The sequence below is a fragment of the Gadus macrocephalus genome, chromosome 14, assembly GCF_031168955.1.
Source record: "Gadus macrocephalus chromosome 14, ASM3116895v1".
Taxonomy (NCBI): Eukaryota; Metazoa; Chordata; class Actinopteri; order Gadiformes; family Gadidae; genus Gadus; species Gadus macrocephalus.
In genome coordinates, this window is record NC_082395.1 from 13,400,362 (window position 1) to 13,418,597 (window position 18,236).

The 18,236-nt window shown below is 42.5% G+C and overlaps 1 protein-coding gene across 4 annotated transcripts in view; it reads left to right on the top strand.

The window, feature by feature from the left end:
* The first annotated feature begins 313 nt into the window (after positions 1-313).
* Positions 314-18,236, top strand: part of acsf3 (acyl-CoA synthetase family member 3) — a 33,674-nt gene continuing 15,751 nt past the window's right edge. For 2 of the 4 annotated variants that reach the window (XR_009528892.1, XM_060070916.1), the window contains exons 1-5: positions 314-394; positions 901-1,704; positions 3,430-3,585; positions 13,897-14,051; positions 14,254-14,399. Coding sequence is in view for 3 of the 4 variants with exons in the window: in XM_060070916.1 (XP_059926899.1) it covers positions 973-1,704; positions 3,430-3,585; positions 13,897-14,051; positions 14,254-14,399 (1,189 nt within the window). In the remaining variant the exon portion in view is untranslated. Of the gene's footprint in view, positions 395-434; positions 459-900; positions 1,705-2,700; positions 2,719-3,429; positions 3,586-13,896; positions 14,052-14,253; positions 14,400-18,236 lie in introns of those variants that run through there. The other 2 variants (XM_060070917.1, XM_060070918.1) reach the window with 2 other exon arrangements.

The window sequence follows — 18,236 nt, forward strand, 5'->3', positions numbered from 1 at the left end:
TCTCAGTGAGGGAGGATCTCACTGTGATTGTCATTGAATGCGATCTTCGGATATAACACAGAAGCGGCAGATTGGACAGACTTTCAAGAAAGACGATACCAATTTATTTTGTAATGCTGTTTTTAGAAATATTAGTATTGTTTTTGGAAAGAAATAGAATGCTTGCTTTGCAACAACAACAACAAATATATAGATGTATAATCACATATTAATAAAGACAGAATGCATGAAAGAAATTATTTAATCTATATATAAAGTAATGTTCTAGAAAATAGGAGAAAAAAAAAAGTACCTGCAATATCTTTTAACAGAACCATTTAAACGAGAGCATGTTCCCTTCCGGAAGAATATCTTTGACGCACTGTCCATCGCTAAATGAGTCCCCGTTGTTTGGGTAAGGTGAATTTCATTTATTTGCCGACAGTTGATGTCATGGGGCAAAGTGTGTACTAAAATAAGTAACGCTCGTTCATCTTTTAATTTCTCATTTATCAATCTTACGTTTTAGTTTTAAACTTGTATCGTCATTTCAATGTTATACTCCGTTCCTCACAAGTCAATTGAGGACATCTTTATGATACACATTTAAATTACCCAATATCTCATTAATACAGAGAATTTAAAAAATGTGCTTTTACTTGTTCACTTGTGTATTGAGAGAATAATAACTTGTTATGTTGGTTATGGTGAGAAACACACTGCATGGACAGGAGAGTAAACGTGGAAAAAAACATTGCATATTTTGGTAAATCGTACATGATTACAGAATAATTTACGATCGTACATAATTGTCTCGAGTAGTGTGAACAATATAATTGATGTAAGTAAAAAGTTAGTTGGTTATTCATTCAAATAAACGATTATTAAGTTATGCTTGCAAAACCATTTTGTTTTTTTTAGATCTGTAAAACATCTAGCATGGGGGCCCTCGTGAGGACGTCGTCATCTCTTGCATCCTAGGACTTGAACGCAATGTCCTGCTTTATACTGTCAGGAATTGTCGGCGCCTGCCGTCCTCGCCCCTGGACTCACTGCCACCTGCTCTGCCTCCCGGTTGCTTACTGCGCCCACTCTAAGCCAAGGTCACATCGCCAGCTGCATGTGAATACTACATACTTCACATCCAGCAATATTGGGGCCGCCTGGAGCTCTGGCCATGGCCCGGTGTTCCGCAGAGCATTGGCCTACGGAGACAGGCTGGCCATCGTCGACGACAGTGGCCGTCACAGCTACAAGCAACTGTACGGCTGCAGCCAGGGCCTCGCACATCAATTAAGCTCTGCCCTCCTTGGCTGTAGCCACGGTGACCTGCAAGGGAAACGTATTGCCTTCCTATGTGCCAACGATGTGTCATACACGGTGGCCCAGTGGGCCGTGTGGATGTGTGGAGGCGTGGCTGTCCCACTCTACCACAAGCACCCGGCATCCGAGCTGGAGTACATCATCTCAGACGCCCAGAGCTCCCTGCTGGTGGCTGGCCACCCCTACGCTGGCAAGCTACAGCCTCATGCCGACAAGCTTGGGCTGCCCTGCATTGCCCTCCCCTCTACCGCCGACCTAGGCTCACTGAAGCGGGCTGAGAACCCAGAGATGGAGCTGAATATCACGGACTGGGGCCAGAGACCCGCCATGATCATCTACACTAGTGGCACAACAGGCCGGCCCAAAGGAGTCCTACACACACATAGCAGCATTCAAGCTATGGTAAGAAATACTAATTTGGGTTGGGTGTTTAACCTTAAACCATGTTCAATTCCATCCTTTTCGAACTGTGCTACATGCCATTCCCTCTTTCTTCTTCCACCCTTTTTTCTTTAGATCTCTCTTCATAATTCCTTTCCATAAAGCCTGAAAAAGTAAACTTGTATTGTGTTGCTACAATACAGACTGGGCCTTAAAGTGGTGCACGCATTATATTGCAAACGTCCAGGTTTTGACAAAGTATGCTTTAGAAACATGGTTGGGGATTATTTTGATTTGTTAACCTGCGGTAAACCAGTTTTTAAGGCATACCCATGCCATGCTACAATAGTGACCAAGCTCACCATACCTCAATGTATGGAAGACTTCTATCCCTTTAATATGTATTCTAATCTGCACTTGGCATTATGTCCATGTAGTGTAGTGGTATTGCGTCGGACTCATGACCATGTGGTTGCTGGTTCAAGTCCAACCTCAACATTCTGTGAGAGATGGCATGACATCAAAATAATAGACCATAATGTCTAAGTATAAGACCACCACTATACTCGTCATACAGTAGGACCTTCACATGAAAACATGTGTCTTTCCATTTTAAATTTGCAAGCCATTTGGGCGATGCTTCAATCCTAAATCTCGCAGTACAATGAGTGAATATGTCCCCAGCGGGAATAGAGGAAACTGACTATCCCTTGGCCGTGTTTACGCAATGCTCTGTGTGTTAAAGCAAAACAGTGTCGACATGCGATAGCTCGGAATTAACACAGGGCTAATGTATGGAATGACGCTAAGCTGACCACTGTATACACCCATCGCTTTTTGTTTTAATAATAATGGGGGTGTTCAGTTTTGAAAAATACAATCAAAATAATTAAGATGAGTTTAACTAAGTGTGACACAAGGGAAAATGCTGAGCTCATGTTTGTCTCCAATTAGATCTTCTGCTGTCCTCCTTGTGGAATACATTACCATCCAGGCTATGTTTGTGTGTGCTTAAATCTAAGGGAAAGCCCATAGGTACATTACATAGTTGTTTCACTTTTTGTTGTTTGTTTATGATGATCAGGTGCTTTAATGCCTTAGAATTACATTGGGCCATGTATTGCTCAGTTTAGCATGTTTAGGAATGACAAAGATGACAAACGACAAACATAACTAGATTATTAGTGTTTACATTTATTTGTGACCCTGTACCCTTTTACACTCGTATTCTTTTCTAAATGTATCTTCTGGTTTAACTGTAAAAGCTTTTTTAATACTGATTGTCCTTCCTTAACGACAATCTACAACCTTGTATTTAAAAGAGCTGTACAAATGATGACGAGTTTATTCTTAATGTTATGTAAGTTATTCTTAAGTCTCTAGCTTCTAGACCATTTATGTCCCAAAGAGTGAAAGAAACTTAAAAAGAACATACAAAGATCTTTATGTCAGTGGTTAAGGAAGATATTTGAGAAAAAAGTTGTTTCCCTTTGTTCTCATCTTCTGTAAGCAAGGCTTAATGTTAATCTGGCTATGTCCATCCTACTATCAGGTTGGTATTGATATCACCGTTTTTATCATGTCTTGTTGATCAATTTTTTTTGCCGTTATTTGCCATTTGTGAAGTCTCAGGAAAATTCAGATGATTAAGGCCCAATCCCATTTCTACCCCTTACCCCTTCCCCTTACCCCTCCCCCCTTAGAAATGGGATTGGGACTAAATCCTCTCCCTCGACTCCCCCTCAGGTCCAGGGCATGGTCTCAGCGTGGGCGTGGTCCAAGGATGACGTCATCCTACACACCTTGCCCTTGCACCACGTGCATGGCATTGTGAACAAGCTGCTGTGCCCACTGTGGGTTGGAGCCACCTGCATCATGCTGCCAGACTTCCAGCCACACAAGGTTCATTCCTCCAGTCTAACTTCTCTTCTGTCCAATCTCTCCATCTCTCATCCTCTCGCTGCTTTACTGCTGCTGTCTCTGCCCATCTTTCATTAACTTTAATTAGGGTGGGAGAGGGTCATTAATTGTTTTGTATGTATTTCCTATGATTAGTGTACATCAGTTAATAGTCCCAGGACCGGGAAGAATTAAGAACATGACAAGTATTGCAACGACACAGAAGAATAAATCTGAATTTTACTGACAAAGCAATATCCAAAATATCTAACATAAATGGATATCCCTCTATCAGAAGTCCCTCCCTCTCTCAACTTTTGGGATAAGTATAAAATCCAATTATAATTGAAAGTAAGGTAAGAGACGGTCAATGTTAGGTTAGTAATTTTCAGGTATTGGATAATAAAACAATTTTTATATTATGGTATAGAGGGATTTCTGGGCAGCATCACAACAGATGGGTGGATGCAACCAAAGACAACAGTTAAACAACCACCACGATGGCAAGGATTTATTGTGCCATTAACTGTGGCAATCTCAAAAAACATGGATAAAAAATGTTTACATACCATGGTTTATACTCTCTTTATAATCAGAAAAGTTATGGATCCAAGTCTTTACAAGGCCAGATTCGAGTCGTAATCGAATGATTTGTATGCATGTAGGTTTCTCAAATAGATACACCAGGCTTCTCTATCATTACATTACATTTATTTGCCAGACGCTTTTATCCAAGGCGAAGTACAATAAATGCATTCGAAGGTACAACCTGAAAAGAAGACTCAAACATGAGATAGCGAATTATTATATTATTAACTCATTCATTTGTCTATTATTATTATAATTATTACTATCAGATATATTTCTTTCATGAGCGAAGATGCAGTCTGAACAGATGAGTTTTCATTCTTCGACGGAAGATTGGTTGTGTTTCAGCTGTCCTGATGTCAGTGGGGCGCTTGTTCCAGGACATCAAACAATCAAGATTTTGTTGAGTGGCAGCTGGGGTCCCCATGCAGTGAGGGAGTGGCAAGCCGTTTGGCATTCATAGAGAGAAGTGGGTGGGCTGGGGTGTATGGTTTGACCATGTCGTTGATGTAGGATGGGCCGTAACCATTCACAGCACAGTAGGCAAATACCTTTTGAATGGATTCGATCAGCCTGTGTGCAGGGTGCGAAGAAGTGTCTCAGTGCGGGAGTACTTTGTAGGTTGAAGACCAGCAGCTGCAGAGAAAGAACCTGGTGGTTCTCTGTGTCAAATGACGCGGACATTTCCAGCAGAATGACTACGGAGAGGGAGCCTGTTTTAGCAGTATGACGTTTCTCTGTGACCACAATGGGGCCCTCTCAGTTAGGTGGCCTGCCTTGAATCCAGACTGGTAAGGGTGGAGTACCGGTAGATTCTTCCAATAGAATTATACAGAAATTGAAAATGAAGTGTTTTGGAAATATATGGTTGAAGAAAGAAAGGTCAGTACATTTTGCATCAGGGGGGTTGAGTGTGGGTTTCTTGAAAATAAGGTTTACTCTTGCTGCTTTAGCCTCTCCAACACCCCCTCCCCTAAACTTCTGAATTTACTTAAACAGTGATCGAATCTCATGGGTAGAAACAATCAACAAGAAATTTATTTTAAAACCAAAAATCATTTGTTCGTTTTTTACATCCAAATTGAATTTGATTGCATTTAACCAATTGCATTATCCAATGCCTGGGCACCATCTTGCGAACGACCACTGTGTTTACAATAAATGTATAGTAACTAAGAGAGGGTTTTTGCTGGGTGTCCTTTAATTCTATTCAACTGGATGGGGTCGGAAGGGCGGGTTGTTGTTCTGCGCTGGGAAGTACCCAGTGATGGTGGAAGTTTAAGGAAATTAATAATTATATATAGGCCAGGAGGTGTGAGTAGGTTGCTGGGGAGAGGAGGAGCATATGTATTTTTCAATTCCACTTAAAGGGGACGTATTATGAAAACTACAAAAAAAAAAACTGGGATTTCGGGTGTTGTTTAAGGTCTCTGGTGCTGCCACACGTTGAACGTTTGGTTGATTATGCTGTTGAGAAAGTATGAGTGAACTGGACGATATATTTTCAATGAATTTGTAGTTGATGACTCTTCGTAGTGACTCCTCGCCCACAAGGAGTTGCCTCCCACCTTCACTTAGGTACACAAGCTCCCTTACCACGACAACGTAACATTCACAAGGTAGTTTTTTTTTCAGCCTAACAGCCTAACCCTAACACTAAATAATGCACTAATTAAAAATAACTAGCTGTATGTGACGAAGTAAAACATAATTCGACGATTTGGCGAGGGGCAGTCGAGCCATAGGCCCTAACCTACCTAAACACACAGGACAACGTGGAATAACTCTGGCAATAGAAACATGCCAATAGGTTCTAGCAGGGCAACTGCATAGGCATGTGCAACTGAGTCCATATCTGAAGTACTTGCACCTTCCAGTAAAGTCCTTGGTGCACCCATATTTGGTCAACTTCCAACAACTATACGCAATAGGTGGAAGTGGATTCCAGAAAACTTTCCAAACCTCGTCCTGTTCCACCCATCCCCATATGGACTGGCTCGGCATTTGTGGATGTCACTTCGATGCCTCTCCCCACACGTATCCAGCCTCATAAGCATGTTTGGCATGCTCTTTGAGTGCTGCTTGAGTTGATGGGACCAATTCATTGTGTCTTTTGCTTTCTGGCTAAGAGATTAAGTCTGGCCTCGTTCACAGCTGTGGCATCGCTGTACCTGTCATACATTAGCACAGCAAATCTCGCCAAAGCTCGACAGGTCACTATCCGCCACTGCAGAGGGACATTCGCCGAGTCTAGCAAATGTGTTTGAGACCTCATCACACACATTCCATGTTTTCCAGGAAGACATTGATTTGCCATGAAAGGATGACACAGTGTCCACTGAAGGCATGGAAGAAAAGGACACCACTTGTTTTCTCTGGTCCTATGGCTGAAACCACCTTGTGTGTTAGGATCCATCTTGTCTTCTCTCCTTTGCCAAAAGCCACCAACATTTTCTCAAAGCCAAGTGGCATCAAATAGGGCATAACGGTACGATCGTGCTCTGTTGAAGCTCGTCTGAATGAGTTTTTCCTTGGTGTCCTGCTGTCTCTAAGAAAAACCACCACTATTACCCATCAACTCAACTAAGTACCTTGTAGTTGTAACTGTTTTAGGTTGGTAATAACTCAGATATAATTGTGTACTTCCTAGGAAAGTAGGCAACCAATTCTTAGAAACACCTCTTCCATTGCCCATCAATTCAAGTTACAATTCTAGTTACCCAAGGTTTCTGTTGGTAACAGCCGAAGTTTAATTATATACTATCTAGAACTGAACATAGTACTTTCCAATAAATTACTTTTTCTTACAGAGTTAATGTGCATAGCTAAACCCATTTCTAAAGGTTTTATTCGATTTACCTTAGAAACGATGGAATTGTTTTTATTTAAGTTGAAAAATTACAGCAATAACCAGTGGTTTGTAGTCCTCTGCCCTTCTAGCAGGCAGACAAATTTCTACTGACATGACGTCAAACGCGTAATTTGTCCTCAGGTCAGGAGAAATGAAAGGAGGATAGCTGGGCCAAGGGAAGACTGGGTTAGACTGAGAGGTTAGACTTTATAATAGCGATTTTATAATAATAGAACGCCGGTTCTGTATCGGTGAAGTATCCCTTTAACGGTAGAGCCACCTGGTCTTCTGAATGTGTAAATAAGTTCAGCATAAAAAAGGAAGAGTGTAAAGGAACATGGAATAAATGAGACGACACTTCACCAAAGTATCAGTGGGATTGCTGTTTAATGTAATGAGTAAGGTCGACGCCTTCTTAATCGAGCATTAGGGAAAGGAGCTATAATGGATGATACCATAGATAGACTGTATGGATAATACAAACTCAATAACAATTTAACACAATGCATAATTGAATGTAATCCTTCATTCTGTGATACGCTCTGCACGTATCCATATGCACAGATCAAAAATCGTCTATGTCCTTATTTAGCCTTTATTGTGAGTCAGGGCAATTTAAATACTAGTTATTTTAAAGCAGGACTAACATACATTTTCTCTGAAAAAAAATGGTGGAACGTGTTGTGGTTCTTACAATCTCCAAATTTGAGGTTAATGGCGTGTTACCACCGAGCGGTTAGGGATGTTTCTATTGAGTGTCTCGGATTAATTGTTTACCTATCCCCGGAGATGCATTTTCGCATTTCAGTCCTGCATAACCCTCCCACAAACAATAATGGATTTTATTAAAAAATTTGATTGCCAAACTCGTAATACCGAAACAGGATTTACTAACTTTGGAACAGGAACGTAGCGGAGTAACATGGAACGAAGTTCTGCAAAGTGCTGACCCGAATACATGTTGTAGTGAACTTATGAATGCTATAGACAAAATTATTAAGTACCTCAAAAGGCCAAAAAAATCGAATGGGAAGAATTCCCTTCCGTCGGTTGATTCATCTATTCAACAGCTAATGAAAGAACGCGTTCTTGCGCTCAAGGCTTGTTTAAAGAGTCATACAAATACAGGCTTAGCCCTATACAAGAACTACGTACGTCTAAAGCAACATATTATGTTACGCTAATAACAGAGGGTAAGGGTAACAACAAATTTATCTGGAAACAACTTTACTTAACAGCTTAATAAAATCACAGAAAGCTCAAAGCATCTGCAAGAACTCAAAATAGAGATCAAACCCTCTCAGACAATGGAACATTTACGCAGGCACTCAATGACTGAGTGCCTGAAATTTAGGTTTAATGCTGGATGCTCATCTTAAATTTGACAAGCATGTCAAAAATAAGTTCAGCAAAACTGAACTTATTTACTTTCAGACTAATCAGAGAATGCCTAACGTTTGAAGCAGCTAAATTATATGTACATGCAATTATCCTCTTGCACCTCGGCTACTGTGTGAATGCATGGTCGCAGGCAAGTCCTTCTGTAGTCAAACCTCTGGAGAGACTCTACAACCGCGCATTAAAGACCTTAGATAAGAGGCCGATAAGATCCCACCACTGCGACGTCCTAGGGGACTTGAACATGCTCAGCCTTGACAATTACATAGCTCTATCTAACATCAACCTAATTCATAAATGTTTACATGTTCAGGCCCCGCAGGCTCTCTGTGACTTGATCCAACCGATGCAGGCCGCAGGGCGGTCCAATAGAGGTGCTGCTGCAGGGAACTGTAAGGTAGTTAATACATGGAATAGTTTCCGCACCGAGCTCAAGGCAATTCATGGTCATAAACAATTCAAGGGCTAACTGAAGGAGCTGGATTGTGCACAATCCACATGACTTGTATCTGTCCCTATCAAATAAACAATAACTAACTAAATAAACATTCACACAGACCCACACCAACACACACATCACCCCACACACACAAAAGTCCTCCCAAACACGCATACCAAACACATACTCCCCCCCCCCCCCTGGCGGTTCCTGGGCTGTCAGCCAGGCCGTGTGGGGCGCCTGATGGATGGCCCTGTGGTGGCTCGCTATCTGATCAGCGTGACGCTCCGCTGCAGCTTAAGGAGCTGATCAATCGATGAGCCGACAGTGAGCAATGAGACCACTTGTTCAGTCCAGGGAGAGGGGGGGGGGGGGGGTTGTGTGTATGTGTGTGTGTGTGTGTTTGCGTCAGTCTTTTCGGGGGGGAAAGGTTGCTGAAGGTATTAAGCAAGGGAGATGGGGGGAGTGTGTGTGTGTGTGTCTGTGGGGTCACATGAGCAGAGAGTTTCTTCGACTGGCTAGGTCATTTATGTGCTGGTGTCTGTTTGTGTGCGTCGTATATTGTGCAGTTCTGTCTGGCACACGGGGGGCTTTTATCGAACCAAGGACTTGTGTGATGGTGTCGCTGGTTGTCACAACGGTAAAGGTTTGATTGAAGGTTTAGCGCTGGCTTCCTGACAAGGTGTCCGTCAACGGTGTGCTCTGCTGAAGAGCTCCCATGGCAGCCCTCCTACCGCTCCCCTCGTGACCTTGTTTAAAAAAAAAACATGAACAAAACGCAGAGCGAGGCTCGCTCCTTGCCCCCGGGAGCTGGGCTTCTCCCTGTCCTTGTGAAGTTACAGCGCGGTGATGAGCTGATCGATAGACCGGCTCAGGAGTGGACTCTCTCATTGATTTCTACTTCTCCCCTCCCAACTGCCTCTTCCCCCTCTTCTCCATCATAAGGGGGAGGGGTTTCAATGGGCTGTGAATTCCTGTGGAGGCTAGCTGATCTAAGGTCAGAAAGGTGTTTAGAACCTCTTTATCTTTAGAAGAGGTGTTAGAGGTGAGATTCAGTGGCCCACCAACGTTCATCTCTGATGGCACTTGTTGTACAGCAATAAAATGCCTAGTGCTTCCTAGATATGAAAACTCTTCTATTGTGGGTATATTTATTCCATTTCTATGTATACTGTAGGTGCGGGATTTTGTTTGTTCAAGGTAATCACCTGTTTTCTTCAGGCTTATGTTCAGTCCTATTTGTTGGGCAAATCTGTTGACACAGGATGTTTTTTCTTGCATATGTTGGTGGGTATGGGAAACCAGTGCCAAGTCGTCGGCAAAGTCTAGGTCTTCAAGTGTTGTAAATAGTGTCCCTCTGATGCCTCTAGGTTGATCTTTGCATCACCCAGTCTATGACGGTATTGATTATTGAAGAGTAATGCTGACATCACGTACTGTTAATTACCATGCTCTAAATTACAGCCACTGTTCTTTCATTTTTGTTCCTGTTAGATATACCCAGCAGTTGTTCCCGAGTTTCATGGCCTGGGCTATATGCAAAACAAGGATATTTTGAGCATTGGTGAGTTGGTCTGTGTGCATTAACTTACCTGCGTTTGTGTGGTCAAGCTCTCTTTTTCCTCAAGTCCAAGAGGGTGACTGCACCGCAAAGCTAATAAAAACCAAAGAAATTGCTTAATATTACCCTTTCAATACCTAGCTAAACAAACACCAACAGGACTTATGACCCTGCAATCTCCCACACCTGGACCAATTGTATCTTATGATCGTCTCCCTTAGCTACAAAACCCGTGAGCTAGCATGTTAGCCAAGGCCTACAGCTGACCAACGAAACCCTTTGAACATTTAAACAGGTAGCAAGTTAGCCGAGGCCTACAGAAAGACATTTTCACACAATATAAACTTGCAAGTTATCCAAGGTCTACAGCTGACTAATCAAGAAATTTGAATGCTAGAATGTAAGGTATCTTTAGCATCAGGTGTACGCTTAGCTGCAACCAATAACTACGCACTTGGACATTCAGCAGTAGGTACCTTGTTTGTGTTAAACTGAAGAAATCCGCAGAAGCAAATTAAATAAAGCAACAATTAATTAATAAAGCAAATTAACAGGTTGTGATCCTGATTCTACAGTACCCAGTTGTTCAAATTGTCTATCTGTATCACAATGATCCGTATCTGGAAATCCTGTTTTTGCTATCTGGGAACAGGTAATCCCTTATACTATTGAGCCAGTTTTTAAGAGCAACATTGGATTGGATCACCTTGATACAGATAAAAACGTTTCAGGATTACCAAATCCGATTTACCATTTCCGGATAACCAGTACTCTAAATGGGACTAGCCTACGTATCAAAATGTAGCCTACTGGCTATTTAAAGAACAACGAGTAGAATAGTAATTGTTGTGCTTTTTAATCTAGGTGTTATTTGATTAGACAGAAAAGGGCACAATAAAACTCGCGAAATATTCCCTTCCATTTCCTATATTATGTATTTTAAAAAAAGACAGCATAACAGGCATCACAAATCAAATTAACGTCCAATGCGTACTATTTTCAAATCAAGTGTAGAATATAAATAAATGTGTATCTATGTATATATTTAGATATTTGTACAATATATAAATGTTTTCATTGCACCAATTTTGTTGGAAACAAAGTTATCCCAATCCTATTAAAACTTTTTGAACAACACATACGGAAGGTTTGATCCAGATCTAAACCAAGATTGCATTGCATGATCTAATCCGAATTCAGAATAATTATTTTTCCTTTGAACAACCTTTTTTCAAGATTTGATCCAATCCGCTCTAATTCAATCAGATTACTTTTGACCAACAGAGCCCAAATTGTAAAGCTCCAGCAATGAACTATGCCCCAACCAGGAAGTAGTCCCCTGTTAAATGAGGAAACAGACATTTTAAAACATTTATTTAAAGCGCTGATACTTCATTTCATCCTCCTTTTGAAGTCCACATGAGAGCGATTTGCCTTCGCACCGACTTCGACAATGTCTCCTCAACATGGGAATAGCAAAACCAAACAAAACCAAACAAAACCAAACGCGAGGTCGGACTTCTACTTCCGTGATTTCTTGACGTAACAAAATCAAGGAACTAAACGCCTCCAAACGGACTGTTTCAGACAGTTCAGGAGATGTGTGTTCTTTGGAGGGGAGTAACTCCCCCTGGCATGGACATCGTATTTGAGCAGACCTTATACATGGATAAAAAAGCTTTATCACACTAAAGAAAGGGGGAAAAGCATAATCTTACCCCTTTAAAAAATACACTGTGACAAGCAGAGAGCTACACACCACTCCTAAACTTCCTATGTTAGGAGGATATAAAACTATGAAGAGTAGAAGTTACAGTAGGATGGAAGAGGGGCCTACGTGATGTCTTCAGAGTAAGTTGATAACTGGATATTGGTAGTTCTTAACATTAGGATTTAGCCAGTAAGACGGGTGGTGGCTAATTCATGATCATCTCTTCTTTACGATGTAGAACCCAGCAGAACATGCAAGCTGACTCATTTCTTGATCTGGAGGTTGTCTAGCTCCTGGTATTATTTCAGGAAATCTTGCATTGGAGAAGGCCAGTTTCTCCATCTGGGGGTGTTGTCCAGCTCCTGCCCAGTGTAGGTCTGTTCAGGATTCAGTGAGCAGCTCTGGTGTGTGTGAGTGGTCCATTCCCCAGGTACAACAGTTCTGTGATGGACATAAATTGCCTTCCTGCCTCTTAGAAGCGGCTCACTGGAGGCGTGTGTGTGTGTGTGTGTGTGTGTGTGTGTGTGTGTGTGTGTGTGTGTGTGTGTGTGTGTGTGTGTGTGTGTGTGTGTGTGTGTGTGTGTGTGTGTGTGTGTGTGTGTGTGTGTGTGTGTGTGTGTGCGCGCATGCTATCTGTGAGTGTGTTCATGCGCTTTTGTATGGGTGTACACGTGCATTGTGTGTTTAGGTTTTTCCGAGAGAGAGCGGGAGACAAAGATAGACAACAGAGAGAAAAGATGTCATGGAGAGGGGGTTAGTGAACAAGGGAGAGATCAGAGATGGAGAGAGTGGAGATGAAGGTTTAAAAAAACAAAGAGAATTTGAGGTGAAGGAAGAAATTGCATGTGCGTGCGAGGGTTGTCAGCAAGTGTGTCTTTTTGTGTTTATTCAGGAACCACATTGCACATCACCTCCCTGTCTGATTATTAATTGGCCGATGGGACATGAAATGTGGGCTCATTTGCATAATATAGATTCAGGCTCATCCATTCTGTCACGTCACCCTCTCCCATCGAGCTACCCAGCATGCATAGCAGCAGACGTGATGTATTTCCAATACAAATCACCTTTTGAAACTTCATTAGTCGATCCCTTGTGCCCCTTACTCTCCCCCTCCCTCTTCCTCTTTTTTGCTCAGTCTCTCACTTTTCTTCCCCCTTTTTCCTCACTCGCTATTTTTCTTTCAGATTCCAACCCAATCATTACCTCATCTTTTTTACAACTTTCCTTCTCTCTCTCTCTCACTGTCTTCCACTCTACTCAAAAGGAAAGCGTTATTGCCTTTCTGACCCTGCCAACATATATTGACATAATTTACATAAAGCAGATGATGAATATTAAACAAAGGAGAATGTTATAGTGCTAATACGTTAAACTACAAAACAGCCAAAAGTGTATAAAAAAAAGTTAATTATGAAGGTATACAAGATATATCTATAAATATATTCAGCTTTTTATGTAAAGGGTTGAACAATATGCAATAGTGATACAATTTTGATTGTATTTATCTTGTACTGGACATTTTGGGAGTCAGAGCAGCAGAAGTACAGGAGTACAGTAAAATATTGAACATGAAATGTATACATATTACACAGATGTATACAAAGAAAACACAAATATACGACAAATATCTCAGTCAAGATAAAATAAGAAATTATATTAATATTTATATAATAATAATATGTGATATGTAGAAAAGAACCATCATAATACTTATGGTAGAATAATCTCTCAAACATAGTCTCTCACTCTGTCTTTCTCTCCAGGTTTGGGAGAGGCTATTGAGCTCTGAGGCGCCAAGGGTAAACGTGTTTATGGCCGTTCCCACTGTCTACTCCAAGCTGATCCTCCACTACAAGCAGCATCTGACACAGCCCAACGTCAGGGACTACATCAGGGCTGTTTGTCAGGAACGCATCAGGTTGGATACTGGGGGTTACGGGGTAGGAGACTAGGGGGTAGGGGACCAAGAGAGAGGGGGGGGGGGGGGGGGGGGGGGGGGCGCGGTGTGTGTGTGTGTGTGTGTGTGTGTGTGTGTGTGTGTGTGTGAGAAAGAGAATTTCTTGAGATGTGTGTCTGTGTTTTATTCCTGGCCGGTTGTATCCCCCTGTTTGTATGTGTAGGCTGATGGTTTCCGGTTCTGCCGCTCTGCCCATACCGGTTCTCCAGAGCTGGGAGCAGATCAGCGGCCACACCCTGCTGGAGCGCTATGGAATGACGGAGGTCGGCATGGCTCTGTCTAACCCCCTGCTGGGTCCCCGTACACCAGGTACACACCCTGTCTAACCCCCTGCTGGGTCCCCGTACACCAGGTACACACCCTGTCTAACCCCCTGCTGGGTTCCCGTACACCAGGTACACACCCTGTCTAACCCCCTGCTGGGTCCTCATACACCAGGTACACACCCTGTCTAACCCCCTGCTGGGTCCTCATACACCAGGTACACACACCCTGTCTAACCCCCTGCTGGGTCCCCGTACACCAGGTACACACCCTGTCTAACCCCCTGCTGGGTCCCCGTACACCAGGTACACACCCTGTCTGACCCCCTGCTGGGTCCTCTCAAACACCCACAGACAGACATTTTAGAGGTGAACGATTCAAATCTTAAATTGTGTGTGTGTTAAGGTGCGTTCACACCGAAAGAGGAGCACATCTTTGGTGCGGCGGTATTACATACAATGCAAGTCAATGCAAAGACGCGAATATACACATATTTCTCGCAATGCGTCACCAGCGCCGCAAATGGCCCTAATGACGTGAATGGTGCAACATTTGCGTGATTCTACTTGCACAAATACGCAAATTTGTGAGCGGAGCGGAGCGCCGCACAATTCCCGCTCCCCGCTCAGGAGGATGTCCGCTCATTCGCTCTGCCGCTCAACGTTGTGCCAGGGCGCTCCGCTCAAAACCGCTCCGCGCTCATCTTAAATTTCCTGCCGCTCCGGCGAAATCGCTCCACTCTCTGCTCAAATTTTTACTTTTGTACTTCCCAAACTCCATCTTGCTACTCTCGCGGGCACACGAGCCAGTGTTGCGGGGGGGGGGGGGTGGAAGGGTCTCACGTGACGCGTTTTATCCAATCAGGTTGCTTGAATGCTCCCATTGAAACCCATTCTATTCTACGTGAACCACCTACATGTAAGCCGCTAGAAGCAGTTAAAATCGGAGCGGACTGGAGCGGAGTGAAATCCCCGCTCCGGCCTTTGAATTTAAAACCGCTCTGCGCTCCAACCCGCTCCAACCTATTTCTTCCGCTCCGCTCCACCACCCGCTCCGCTCACATGCTCTGCCTCATACACATGTTCAATTAAGTTCAAATATTTCAACCTCTGCCCGAGATTCCTGTGAAGGTGTGGGAACGCTTAACGTCAACCCATCAGTTGAGGTAGAGGCAGCCATCATAAGAATTGCCAAATATGGGATGACCGAATTATCGTTCATTCGTTTGGACGTTGAATATTCAAATAGAAATTACAGGTTATTAATGGACTGGGTTGTTCTGACTTCTGTTATCGTTGATTTTGTGAAAAAGGTTCATGATTAACTTTGTCTTTTACAGTGTTCAGGAAAAGCTTCGTAAAAGATGGCCTTTGAACCACTAAAGAGGGGCATTTTACAGTGTAATAAAATACAAAGGCGTAATAAAATACAACAGCCTAAAATGCAGTGTTAAAGCTTTACTCCGTTTTAACTGTCATTTTTAATCGATACATGTCTACAGTGAGGGAGTTTTTTTTTTTTTTTTTTTTTACCCCTTTGGCCGTCCATACACTTACTTACTCCTACTTCCGCTCTGGGGTTTTGTACAATACATCAGTTGCATGGATGCAGCCACAAGGTGTGTGTGTGTGTGTGTGTGTGTGTGTGTGTGTGTGTGTGTGTGTGTGTGTGTGTGTGTGTGTGTGTGTGTGTGTGTGTGTGTGTGTGTGTGTGTGTGTGTGTGTGTGTGTGTGTGTGTGTGTGTGTGTGTGTGTGTGTGTGTGTGTCGATGCTGACCAGAAGTTGGTACTGCCAGGGCTGTACATTTCTGGCCGGGTGGTCAATTGGTTGGTCGATGTGCACTAGTTTGATCAAACCATCATTGGTTGTACAATCGCTGGTTTTGCTTTACAAAGGGCATAAGCGCAACTGAATCAATTAATTTCAGGGGCAGGAAGGAAATATGCTGAACAACTATAAGACTTACAAGACAGGGGGTCAAAACAACCCCGTTTCCATAACTGAACCCGCACAACCTAATGGAGACTGATTCGTTACCTTCCTGAACATTTACTCTGTTCCTTACTAAGTGATACCATGTCAGAGAGGTTGTCAGTGTGGTTGCATTTTGTTAAAAAAGGAAGTCGATAAAAAATAATGGGAGCATATCATTTTAATTGTGTGCAATGCTCAACTTTCATTTTGAAAACTCAAAAGCCTTGAGTTTAAATGAGTATAAATATATCAGAATTTGCACCATGGTGTACATAGCAGTGCCATCCATTGGGACACATTATATTAAACACAGAACAAGATCTAAATCAAATCTTCCGATCTGTGTTGTCCTTCTAATATGCAATGCTGCCCGATGCGGCACTCTGTGGCTTGTCTGGTGTGCCACCCACTTTTCAATGAAACTCGTATTTTAACCAAGTGTATTAAGTGCACTGCATTAACCAAGTCTGACTCAGACCAAGAGTAGATCTGAAACACACTGGCTTCCTCCAAACAGTGTTAACGTTATATTTAGGCTAGCAGGTTGAGCAGAATGCAATGTGGCTGACTAAGTTAATCCTATTGACTATTCGATTGTCCAAAGAGTTTGTCAAATTTCAGTGAACAAAGATTCCTTTGGTTGACTACAGCAATAAATAAGTATGTCGCTATGGCAGAGAAAAGTCAAGCCATGGCCCTGGAATTGATTATTCTGCAGTCTTTGATGATTTAGGGAAAAGGGTCTGTTTTTATCTGATGTCTGGCTTTATTTACTTTTAGAACAATTTGAGATGCAAATGGCGATACTCTAGAAGACATTTATTCAATCACCTTGTTGGCAGAAATATATATTTTATATTTCAATTTGTTGGGAGCGGCTGATATTTGGTGGGTGGTGTAGTGGAGATGGTGATGGAGGAGATCTGTAGGGAGTTGGAGGACTAGGATGATATACAGTGCCAATCAGAGTTGGAGCGTTGTGAATCAATAGAAAGCAGTAGAGACACTGTTTAATCAGGACCACTATTTGCTGAGCACTGGCTTGTGAAATTAGCCTTAAGGCAGACACACATTGACTCAGGCCGTTGGGCCTGCTGTCTGTCCTTTGTATCTTACCCTTTATTACTTAGTATTATTAATATTATTATTATTACATCAGTCGCACACATTTGCACACATGCATTCACAGACATTTATGTTCACATACTTGGAAAGTATAACTATGAAAGAAAGGACAATATAAACGTGATGGGCACAGAGAGGTGGAAGCAGCGGTCCAAGTCCCCGTGGGTCTAGCGGTGGAACCTGCTGGACCTGACCAGCTGTCAGCCCTCGTTATGCCGCACTTTAACACCGTCATTTCAGTCTTCAGTTAGCACCGCTATCTTCTCTTACCCACGGTTAATAGCCTGTGTAAGCCTTCTGCAATGAATGTAGGCCTATTAGAATTTGGTGCAGACAAGAACTAGAGCATGATCTAAAAGCTTTCATCATGTTGTCTCCCGCCGGAGAGCAGATAACTGCTCTCATGCATGTGCTGTATGAGACGATTTAGCTTTTAGAACGCCCCCACCTAATTTACGACAAATCAGAGCGCATCTCTCTATATCTAAGACCATATTTTTTTGCGTTTGGTTATATTGGTATTTTTGGTATGATTATGGTTTTACGTCAAGAATGTGCAGAAGGTCCTCTGCAATGGATGCCCCCATGTTGCACTGCCATTGGTTTAATAAAATATACACCTTGCTCAGTCAATGAACACACAGTTATTGCCATGATCTAGAGAAATCGCTGTCAGAAAGTTACATCTGAAATATAAGATAGCAACAACATCACTAATGACCACTGTTGAACGTCCTGCTCCAGTCTTGGTAAGGACACTGTTTGATGGCAAACTGATTGTTT